Source organism: Trachymyrmex septentrionalis, unplaced genomic scaffold, assembly GCF_001594115.1.
Source record: "Trachymyrmex septentrionalis isolate Tsep2-gDNA-1 unplaced genomic scaffold, Tsep1.0 scaffold128, whole genome shotgun sequence".
Classification (NCBI taxonomy): domain Eukaryota; kingdom Metazoa; phylum Arthropoda; class Insecta; order Hymenoptera; family Formicidae; genus Trachymyrmex; species Trachymyrmex septentrionalis.
This window is the reverse complement of record NW_017304417.1, coordinates 410,596-423,364: the sequence shown is the minus strand read 5'-3', so window position 1 is coordinate 423,364 and position 12,769 is coordinate 410,596. Positions and strand designations below refer to the sequence as shown.

Sequence of the window (12,769 nt, the reverse complement as noted above, 5' to 3'; positions counted from 1 at the left end):
ATTGGGGAACAAATAGTAGTCCGAGGGAGCCAAGTCTGGAGAATAGGGGGGATGTGAGACGAGTTGGAACCCTAATTCCATTAATTTTGCGACCACAACTGCTGAGGTGTGAGCTGGTGCGTTATTGAAAAATCACTCGAACTAAATCTAACCTTGATACGCGCCAGTAGTGCCATCAGCAGTGACTTTGCACGGACTTTTCAAACGACCCTCGTATGTATTATAATTTTTTTTCTTCTATCTTTTTCTCTAATCCGTATTTCAGTATACTCGATCCACCTCAATACAAAGTAGAAAAAGAAGAACATAGAAAATTCAATTTATTCAGCCTTCCACATGCTCGTATCCACTGCAACGACCTGCGCGTGCGCGCGCGCCCACACACACACACACACACACACACACACACACACACACGCGCGCGCGCACATGTATATATATATCCAACCTTTTAGTAAACGATTGTACATAGTAAAATTAATAAAAATATTATTTACATATCATAAAGTAATAATTATAAAATATTACCTGTCATGCTCTTTTGGAAATATAAAAAAATATCGTTGTTTTACATTACAATTCTTAACGCACAATAGTATTGACAGTTTGGCTGTTTTCTTCCACTCATTCTTCTTGTTTAGTTTTCTATTGCGGTTAAAACTCTCCTATATAGCAATACCCGAAATAAAGCTAAGATCAAAAGTGCTTCGAAAAGAATAGAAAACTTATACAATAGTTGTATAGGTTAATTCTCCTAAGGAGATTCTCATTCTTTGTTTCACTTAATTTTTTCACTTTTATTACTTTTACACTATTTTCATTTTTTCACTTTTATCACTTATACTATTTTCACTTTTTCACTTTTTTCTCTTTTGCATTATTTTTACTTTTTAGTCACAAATTATATATAGTCATTCGGAGTTTTTCTCAAACTGACACAGCTTAAGCAAATGACTAATTCCTCCTAAATTTTATCTTTCCAAAAAGAAGAACCTTATAGAGAAGAACCTCATAGAGGTATTTAAACCTTAAAAGGGAAACATTTAAATGAAAGAGAGAACAGAAAGAAAAGAAGTGAGATAAAAGTTTAGATGGCATTACTGGGCAATTTACTTATTTTGCGCATGTGCATTCCATTTTGGCCAACATAAAATCAGGAGAGTTGTGCTACTGTGATATTGCTCTCATTTCAACATCCGGCTTGTACGTAATGAATCTTTGTGCGCATCCCGAGATCGTGCTTTATCTTCTGCGACCTATTAATTCTTTTCAGAGCTACTCTTTAAATCAGTTGTTTTCACAACTACTCTTACAAACAATTCTTTTTAGAACTACTTTTCACAACAGTTGTTTTTATAAGTATTTATACTATTAGTTTTTATCAGTTAAATATTTTTTTCGTGAGAAAATTATTAATTTTTTTAATAATAAAAATTCATTTTTCTATTGAATTTTGTAATATAAAACTCACAATTATCAAAAGCACCTCAATTTGTGAGAAACAATCAGATCAATATTATCTTTATAATTTTTTATTTAAAAATATACATAGAAAGTGCAAATAATGATGTAGGAATGCACTGTACTCAATGAAAATAAGAAATTATAATATTAGTCGTTTCGAAAAATGACGTCTCGTAGAGGTCAAACGGTTTATTATAGGAAGTCATTCCTGTGAAGACTTTTTATTAGGATAATAAAATCTACAATATATCATTCAAATTTTCAGGCAATTTAACTGAAATTCAATTTCCACAAGGTTTATGCGGTCCTTTGCGTGACATTTTGTATAACAAATTTTATATATAAAATATATAAATATAAAGTTTAATTTTTATAATAAATAATGTTAAAAATATTTATTATTATATATATCATATATATGTATATGTATACACATCAAATTTTTTATTTAATTTAGTTTCAAAAATATGAAATATAAAGCTTACAGTAATAAAAACGCTCTATATCACTAAAATATTTATCTCTAAATGTTAAAACTTAATATTTTAAAAATATTAGTATAAAAAACATTTTTATTATTTTAAACTTAATTATTTACATTTACATACATATAATAATATATGGTATACGTAGGCTCCTGAAAAAGTATCTGCAATCTAGTACTTCCAGTGGCGCCAACGTTCTGCTACTATCATATCCGTAAAATTAAACGTTTTTAACCTATAATTCAATTGACAGTTTGTACTCAAGCCAACTAGTGTTGTTTGCATAGTATTTTAAAAGAAGTTATTTTGTAAGAAAATGGAAATTTCGCGTGAAAATTTTCGAGCAATGATTTTTTACGATTACAAATGTAATCTAACTCCGAAACAATGCATCGATCGACTTCATTTGGCTTTTGGGGAAGCACCATCCAATAGGACTGTTTATAATTGGTTTGCCGAATTCCAGCGTGGACGTACCTTTCTTAGTGATGAATTCCATGAAGGTCGTCCATCCACGTCTGTTGTTGCCACTAATGTTGATGTTGTGCGTGAAATGATTGAGCGAGACCGGCATATAACATACCTCGAGATTCAGGCATCCTTAGGCATTGACATGAAAGCAATACATACGATTTTGCATGATTATTTGAGCGTACGGAAACTTTGCAGTCGTTGGATCCCACACAATTTGACCGAAGCTCAAAAACAGGCTCGTGTTAAATGGAGCAAAGAAATTCTCAAGAAATTCAATCGAGGTCGGTCAAATTTGGTCTACAACATCGTTACTGAGAACGAAACATGGATCTATTCGTATGAGCCTGAAAGTAAACAACAATCCACTGTTTGTGTATTTCAAAATGAACCGAAACCAACAAAAGTTGTTCGTTCACGCAGTGCTGCCAAGTAAATGATTGTTTATTTCTTCGGTTATACCGGACATGTGACAACCGTGACTTTAGAGGCTCGAAGGACTGTAAATACTGATTGGTATACAACAATTTGTTTGCCAGAAGTCATAAATGAATTGCGTAGAACGAACCGAAATCGTCGCATCATCCTCTATCATGACAACGCCAGCTGTCACACAGCACGTCAAACCGTTGATTTTTTATTCAGTAATAATGTCGAATTGATGACTCATTGTCCGTATTCACCTGATTTATCACCTAATAATTTCTTTTTGTTTCTAAATATTAAAAATAAGATGCATGGTGAGTGATTTGAGTCGCCTGAAGCAACTGTTTAAACATTTCTTACACTGATTTCTGAGGTTACAGCCTTAGAGTGGAAAAAATGCTTCGAAAATTGGTTCGAGCGTATGCAAAAATGTATCGATCTTAAAGGCGAATACTTCGAAAAACAATAAAGCCAATTACCAAATTTTATATGTTTTTTTTCATATTGTTTGCAGATTTTTTTCCAGCAGCCTACGTATCTTCTTCTCCTTTTTTTTCTTCTTCTTCTTTTTCTTACTTTAGGCTTCTGGCCTAAGTTACACCTCTCTCATATGCTTATGGTGCGCACGCTGATTATTCAATTAATTATAAAACTATTAGGGAGAAATGGTTTATAAATTTATCATCCATATTTATACCCAAAAACATCCAATGTTATGGCAACTAGGTAACAATTCCTCCATGCCTGTAACCAATAAGCATTATTTTATTACAGAGTTAATAAAAAATATTAAACATATCCTCCAAAAATTACCGAAGGGCTTTCAAAATTGTTACAGGAACAAAATTATTCCGTTACTCAATAATCTGTCGCTTGTTAATAAAAGAAAATATCTAGTTCATTTCTTTAAGAAAATTAAATAAACAACCTCACAATTTAAAAAAAACAAAAAAAAACAATAGTTACAAAAGCTGATAAAGATAATATCACAATAGCTCTAGATACTAGCACATACATAAATGAATAAAATGAAGAAATTATTCTATGATACTTACATGATTGTCAAAAAATCTCCCATTAGAATGATCAATAATGGATTAAAAAGTATAATGACAAGATGGAAAGATAGTGAGCTCATATCAACATCTATGTATAGATTTCTCAATTGTACTGATGGTTTAATACCGAGAGCATACGGTGTTCCAAAGATTCACAAGATCGACTGTCCCCTTAGAATTATAGTCTCATCAATAGATAGATCCAGTATATTGCTACACATTTACACAAAGTAATAATCAAAAGTATACCTAAAGCTAATAGTTATGTAAAAATAGTTATGACTTGGTCAATAAACTTAACGGTAGATAACTTAATGATAACTGCATATTGATTTCATTGGATGTAGTGTTCACTAACATACCCATTGAATTAGCAGTAAAAAGTATTAAAAATAAATGAGATTATATTTCAAAATATTGTAACATACCAAAAAAAGGAGTTTCTTAGGGCAGTCGATTTTGTTCTTAATTTGACGTATTTTGAGTTTGATAATCAAATTTTCACACAAAAATTTGGAGCGCCGATAGGATCCTCCTTATCACCAATTATAGCTGATGTTGTTATGCAGGATTTGGAGAACTGTGTGTTGAGTAACTTTAATTTCGAAGTTTTCTTTTATTATAGATATGTACAATAGATGATATAATCATGGCTATCCCATCAGATAAAGTTCCAGAAGTCTTAAGCAAATTGAATTCTTACCATAATAGAATTCAATTTATTTGCGAAATTGATATTAATAGCATTAATTTTTTAAACACTACCATTGTTGTTGAAAATAACATTATAAAATTTGATTTGTATTACAAACCAACTTTATCGGATAGATCTTAATTTCCATTCTCAATACCCGCTTTCACAAAAGAAAGGCACAATTTATAGGATGGTTGACAGGGTTTTATTAAATTCACATCCAGATTTTCATAATAAGAATTTTGATTATATTATTAGAATTCTTTTAAATAATGAATTACCCACTAAAGTTTATTTTTGATACCATACGACAAAGAATCAAGACATAACTAAAAGAAACACAGACAATCACAATAATAAAAAAACCATCTCAAAAAATTCGAGGGATAAAATTACATGGTTTACTATTCCGTATATAGAATCAATTTTCGAAAAATTTAGAAATATTATAAATAATAATAATTCTATTGTAAAACTCTCGTATTTTAGTCTTAACAAGTTATGCACAATAATAGATACATAAGGATCCGATGCAAATATGAGAAGGAATGTAGTATAATATATAAAATATCATATAATGAGTATGACGCGTCTTATGTGGGACAGACCAGTAGACAATTAAAGACAAGGATATTTGAACATAAGAATGAACACATTAACCGATCTAAACCGACAAACTCGGTATTATCTAAGCATAGGAGGTGTCACAGTCACAATTTCAATTGGGATAAGATGGAAATCCTAGACAATGAGAGGAATTATAATAAGTGATTGATTTCCGAAATGATAAATATCAAACGATAAAAGAACGGAATCAATTAAACACAGATACAGAATTATTGAATCCTTGTTACGATTGTTTTTTAACCTGATACATTATTATATACAATAGCGACAACATGTTTGACTGTAAATGTTATTATGTATTATTGCATTAGTTTAATTTAGGACTTGCAATCGTTAAGATCATAGGTTAGTACAAGCTTATTTATCGACATTCCTACAGTATTCGATTTTATAATGGATATATCAGTATCACGATTTGTGCATGTATTTAAATTGTGTATTTACTTCTGCATGCATGCTTCCTAAGATATGCTTTCTTTTAATTATAATCTGTATACATTCTAGTTATTATTGTTTTTTCACTAATGACGATTTTTAAAGTATGACTAAAATTTATCCAAAACGTACTTATACTAAATTATGTTAAATACTTTCAAATATACTGCAGTTCGTCTGGTTTTTAAATTAAGCAACGATTACAGCACGGATTTCTAAATGTCTTTTATCAATTTTAGTATTATAATATATGTATTATATATACTCGTATATTATATAATCATTATATAATAATATATATGTTATATATAATGCATGTATGGATGAGTCGTTTATGGATCAAAGTAATTAATTTCATTTTTTTAATCTTAAAATTTTTAAAAATTCGAAAAATAGAATTACACACTTTGACCTGTAAACGACTTACCATATATATTAGGTGTAGTAAAAAGTCATCGCATATTTTTTAGCTCAAAGTTGTATATACAATATCTTCGTCAATAATGAATGAAATTCAAATTTTAAAAAAGGGTTTTAAAGCTTGAAATCTCTACTTTTAAACGTTTATCACATTTTTTAAGTTTATATGAGTTTGATAATTTTTACATACCAAAAACTACGAGCTGAAAAAGACGAAAAATTTTCTTCTCACTTTGTGGATTTGTAACGTGTCCAAAACGAATTTGAGAAAATTTTCGATTACCTCGTGAAAGCTTGATACTTTCCCTACAAAATCGTTTGTTTTTAATATTCCTACGACTTTTGATTACTGAGTTATCGCGGATTAAATAAAAGAATTATTTTGACTTTAATTGCTCATAACTCCATTAAAAATTGTCGTATCGTATAATTTAAAAAAGAGATTTTTAAAGCTGAAACTTTACTCTATCAAGATATATTTATATTGTTGGTAAGAAAGTAATTGCGGTTTTTACTGATAGATGTCTTTTAAAAAAACGCGATGACTTTTTACATAACCTAATATATAACGTGTATAATACATTTTAAACGCGTATTTGCAATATTGGAATACGTATCTAATTATTTAATTTATCATTATTTAATACATAATATTTAATACGGAAAGAATATATATTGTCACATGTATTTGATATTTAATGTAAATTGTATATCTATTATAGCACGAAAATTCATCGGTATTAAATACGTATCTGATACATGATTTATACGTATTGCTAAGAATCTGCTATATAACTATAACATTGAAAATTTTATATATCTAATATGTAAGTAAATTACGTATCTATAGGTAAATATTTATCGGTATTAAACATATATTTGATATATAATTCATACATATTGTCATGTATCTACTATTGTATATAGCAACATTTCGAATTTCATATATCTGTTACGTATTTAAAATCTAAAATGCTGTACTGTAGTTAAGATGCTTGTACGGAATACAAGAGATTCGGGTTCAATTCCCGGTCGAAGTAATATTTTTCGCAATAAATTTATTTACAATTTTTCAGAATATTAACATCTTTCTAATAAAATGCCTGATTGAGCATCAAATTATTAAAAATTGCTTGTCAAATTTAATTAAAGTTCGTGATATTGCTACAATAGTTTAATTGTGTTTATATTCCAAAAAATCAATTTGATGCGCAGTTTGAATGACTACAAATATGGAATATATGTATGTATACATGTGTTTCATTTTAATCGCCTCGGGCGAATATCTCAAAAACTAAGAGAGATACAAGAAAAAGTTTTATATGAAAGTTGTAGGTTTTCTTAGAAGAAAAAAAGTGGAAATAATAAATTTTGGGTAGGGGGCACTATCAAGGTTAGATCAAGGTCAACATGAATTTTTTTAATGGAACCCATCCATTTTTTATTGCATATTCTTGTAGCACACCTCGAGAGCTTTCTAAACACTATAATAAAATATTTTTCTTTAAGTACTTTTCAAGTTATTAGACTTTAAAGTTACAAGATCGCCGGCATTAGCATTACGCAAGGTGTCCGATGGCTAAAATGCCCTCTTGAATGTTGTTCAGGATCATGTCCTCAACATTTGTTAAGATCAAGGTCATACTGGAGATTGTTTCTTTTATTTTCATTTTTGGACTGAAAATTTATTTTTATGTAAAAATGCAAATAAAAGAAACAATCTCCAGTGTGACCTTGATCTTAAAAAATGTTATTCAGGATATGATCCTGAATAACATTCAAGATGGTATTAGCAAGCTGTCGGTCGAACACCAAGTGAGAGTTGAAACAGCTGTAATATTTTAATTTCTAAACAGCTAAATTTGTTATATGTGACGGAAATTTACAATGCATTTTTAAAACTCTGTCGTCCTATATGTTGACAACTGGAGAAGTTGTATATGTGTTATTTACACCTTGTATAATGCTAATGTCGACGCTACTGTAACTTTTAAACCTTACAACCCAAAAAGTATTTGATGAAAAAATATTTTATTACAATATTTTGAAAAATTCCAAATTTGCTACAAGAATATACAATACAAAATAGGGAGTTCCATTTAAAAAATTCATATTGACCTTGACTTGACTTTCGTAGTGCCCTCTATCCAAAATTCGTTATTTCCATCTTTTTTCCCCCAAGAAAACCTATAACTTTTATATAAAACTTTTTCTTATATCTTTTTTAGTTTCTGAGATATTTTCCTAGAGCAATTAAAATAAAACACACAGTATATGGTATATATATTGTAGTATTCAGATTAAATTATTTAAACATTTAAAATCTAGCTTGTTATGGTTATTATCTTTATTTCTTATTGGAGAATTGGAAAATGTACGATCCAGTAAGATTCTTATTGTTTAATTCTCAATAAAAGTGAGAGTTGAAACAACTATAATATTTTAATTTCTAGACAGCTAAATTTGTTATATGTGACGGAAATTTACAATGCATCTTTGAATCTCTGTCGTCCTATATGTTGACAACTATAACACTGGTGAAGTTGTATACATGTTATTTTAATCGATATAAAGTACGTAAAATTATTAGGCGCATTCAAGGAACTCAACAATTAAGTGAGCACTCGCTGTTATTAGTGTATTCTTTTAGATCATCTAGTCAGAAATTTATATCTAGAAGAATACATCAATAACAGCACTTACTCAACTGTTGAGTCTGCTGAACGCAGCCATCCATTTTTTATATATCATACTAAACAGAATAAAATATTTTAAATAATAATGTTGCACATACAGGGTGGTTAGAAATTAATGGTAAGTATTTCGCACAGGGACAGAATAGACTAAACTGAGAAGAAAAGTCCTCTACAATTTTACAATTGTCGCAATAGTTAACGAGTTATTAACTTATGAAAATAGTCAAATTCGCCCAGTCCACCGCCAAATGCAAGCGCGCGATAGGATAGCACTGTCCAGCGCGGCGAAGTGCGCGTCCGCCGTTGCTAGACACGTTGTTTATACGCGGTAATTGCCGTCGTCATTACGTGCCTAGCGATGGTGAACGCGCGCCTCTCTGTGTGAAAGACTTATCATTACTATGGTAAACATCTTATATATATATACAGGTATATATATATATATATATATATATATATATATTATATATACATATATAGCATATTATATATATATATATAACAACGGTGTAAAGACTCTTTATGTATAACAAAATAAACAAAGTAAACAAAGTAAACGACGAAATAAGAGTCAACATATTTAATAAACGATATTAATTAAAGATACATAAAATAAAAAACGAAGAAGAACGGCGTAGATTAATGTATGAAACAATTCAGAGAAAAGATAACATAACATTACAAGCTTACATTTCGGCTGCGGGATTGAGCCCTCCTCAGATATTAAATAAAGTGAATATAATAAAAATAGAAAAAGAATACATAAAAATAGATAAATAGTTCAATGTCGCAACAATTTTAAAGCGCGGAAATGTACAGTTCGGTTGGATCTCGACGTGTAGCATAATATTGTACCTGCGATAGGCAGTCAAAACGATGTTAAGATTCATAGTCAAGTGCTAGCTGAAAAACCGGAAACGGAAAGGAACTCGCAAGAAAAAGTAAACTTAAAAAAAATTAGACACGCCGCAACTAAGACAGAAAGTGCTCACTCACCAACACGCCTGAATAATTAAATGAGGACCGCTGTATATGTATAAGCGAAACAGGTGTGAAAACGCATGACGCCGATAGGATTGTAAATGCTGAAGTCCAACATTTCAATGTCGCAAGTGACACGACCGCTCGCCGGAACGAAACGCAACGCACTGAGAGAGGAGGCGAGTCGACAATATCGAGAGTCAGACTTTGTTTATAATCGGCAAATATGCTTTCTGAAGACCTTCGGTGTCCGTTTGTAGATTAAGACTATTTTTCTGTTTCTTGATGTGAAGCATTTCAGAGATCAAACGCTTTCTATACGAAGGCTCTTCATCTAAGATTAGAACATTGTCCCATTGAAAATCGTGATTATGACGCAGCCTATGATCGGTGATGACAGAGCGAGCAGAAGCTTTATGTCTGATATGGTTGCGATGTTCGGCAATTCTGGTTTTCAATTGCCTGCCCGTCTGTCCAACATAAGACGCGTCACAATTATTGCACAAAATTTTATAAACAACATTGCTTTTAGATGTGCGGGGACAAGTGTCCTTCTGGACTCTTATGTATTTGTTCATTTTGTTAGGGCTGTGGAAGGCCACTCTGATATCACTTTTGTTTTTATTTAAAGTTCTGAACTTCTCCGTATGAAGCGGAATGAAAGGGACCGTAAGCCAAGAGGTAGACTCATTAGTTAAGTCGCTGTCAGTCACAACATTGTGTACTCTGTGTCTCTTTTTAATCAAATTTTTAATCCTATGATTAATGGAGTCAAAAATGAAGTCCAGTGGATAGTTATTCTGTAGTAAAATGTTAATGATGGAGGTCAAATTTTTAGTGTGAAACCTACCGTCGGATAATAAAAAGGCTCTGTCGACTAACGAAAAGATGGTGCCTTTTTTCTGCGTCAATGGATGATTAGAATGAAAGTTCAAAAATCTACCTGAAAACGTTGGCTTACGGTACCAATAAAAATTGTAGCGGTTTTTGTTAATAGACACGGTGACGTCCAGGAAATTAATCGTTTTACCGCCTCTTTCAACGGTAAACTGCAGGCGCGGATGGAATGAATTGAATCGCTCTAATAACTCGTCGATTTGTGAGGGAGGCAACGCAGTGCAATGTCGTCAACGTATCTATAATAAAATAAGATGTCCAAATTTAAAGACCTCAAGGACATCGTCTCCAATCTCCTCACCACTAAGTCCGCTATTACCAGTGATATTGGAGAGCCCATGGGGGTGCCAAAGCTCTGCCTGTAAATTTGTCATTGTTAAAGGAAAAAAACGTAGAATCAAGGACAAACCGTATCGCTCCCAAGAACTACTTCTTGGGTAGGGAGTAATCGCTGGAAACAGCATGCCAATGTTCGTTCGCACAGTCAATCGCTACATCCGTTGGCACGTTCGTGAAAAGAGAGGTGACATCCAAAGAAGTTAATTCATGTACCCCCGTAAAGTGCACACTCCTCAACTTCTCGACTAGTTCAAAACTGTTTTTTACGCGACTGTTCGCTCTCGGGATGGTTTTGAATAATTTATTGTGTAAAAACGTAGTCAAAGAATACAACGGACTGCCCACCGATGACACGATAATTCTGAGAGGGAAACCAAGCTTATGAATCTTTGGCAGCCCATAAGCCCTCGGAAGAGAACAGTCACTACAGTACAACGCTCTGTACTCAGAATCTTTGATGTGACCTCTGGTCTTCCATCCGGTGAGCACAGACCTTAAACCTGTCGTAAGAAGAGACGATGTTTTCAGGATGGATTCATAAGCTTGGTTTCCCTCTCAGAATTATCGTGTCATCGGTGGGCAGTCCGTTGTATTCTTTGACTACGTTTTTACACAATAAATTATTCAAAACCATCCCGAGAGCGGACAGTCGCGTAAAAAACAGTTTTGAACTAGTCGAGAAGTTGAGGAGTGTGCACTTTACGGGGGTACATGAATTAACTTCTTTGGATGTCACCTCTCTTTTCACGAACGTGCCAACGGATGTAGCGATTGACTGTGCGAACGAACATTGGCATGCTGTTTCCAGCGATTACTCCCTACCCAAGAAGTAGTTCTTGGGAGCGATACGGTTTGTCCTTGATTCTACGTTTTTTTCCTTTAACAATGACAAATTTACAGGCAGAGCTTTGGCACCCCCATGGGCTCTCCAATATCACTGGTAATAGCGGACTTAGTGGTGAGGAGATTGGAGACGATGTCCTTGAGGTCTTTAAATTTGGACATCTTATTTTATTATAGATACGTTGACGACATTGCACTGCGTTGCCTCCCTCACAAATCGACGAGTTATTAGAGCGATTCAATTCATTCCATCCGCGCCTGCAGTTTACCGTTGAAAGAGGCGGTAAAACGATTAATTTCCTGGACGTCACCGTGTCTATTAACAAAAACCGCTACAATTTTTATTGGTACCGTAAGCCAACGTTTTCAGGTAGATTTTTGAACTTTCATTCTAATCATCCATTGACGCAGAAAAAAGGCACCATCTTTTCGTTAGTCGACAGAGCCTTTTTATTATCCGACGGTAGGTTTCACACTAAAAATTTGACCTCCATCATTAACATTTTACTACAGAATAACTATCCACTGGACTTCATTTTTGACTCCATTAATCATAGGATTAAAAATTTGATTAAAAAGAGACACAGAGTACACAATGTTGTGACTGACAGCGACTTAACTAATGAGTCTACCTCTTGGCTTACGGTCCCTTTCATTCCGCTTCATACGGAGAAGTTCAGAACTTTAAATAAAAACAAAAGTGATATCAGAGTGGCCTTCCACAGCCCTAACAAAATGAACAAATACATAAGAGTCCAGAAGGACACTTGTCCCCGCACATCTAAAAGCAATGTTGTTTATAAAATTTTGTGCAATAATTGTGACGCGTCTTATGTTGGACAGACGGGCAGGCAATTGAAAACCAGAATTGCCGAACATCGCAACCATATCAGACATAAAGCTTCTGCTCGCTCTGTCATCACCGATCATAGG

At 32.5% G+C, this 12,769-nt stretch overlaps 1 protein-coding gene across 1 annotated transcript in view; it reads left to right on the top strand.

Annotated features, from left to right (window-relative positions):
- Positions 1-12,769, top strand: part of LOC108756581 (putative odorant receptor 85d) — a 107,952-nt gene that overhangs the window by 60,754 nt on the left and 34,429 nt on the right. Inside the window, exon 2 of the mRNA XM_018500494.1 lies at positions 8,534-8,653. Coding sequence (XP_018355996.1) covers positions 8,534-8,653 — 120 coding nt within the window. The remainder of the gene's footprint in view (positions 1-8,533; positions 8,654-12,769) is intronic.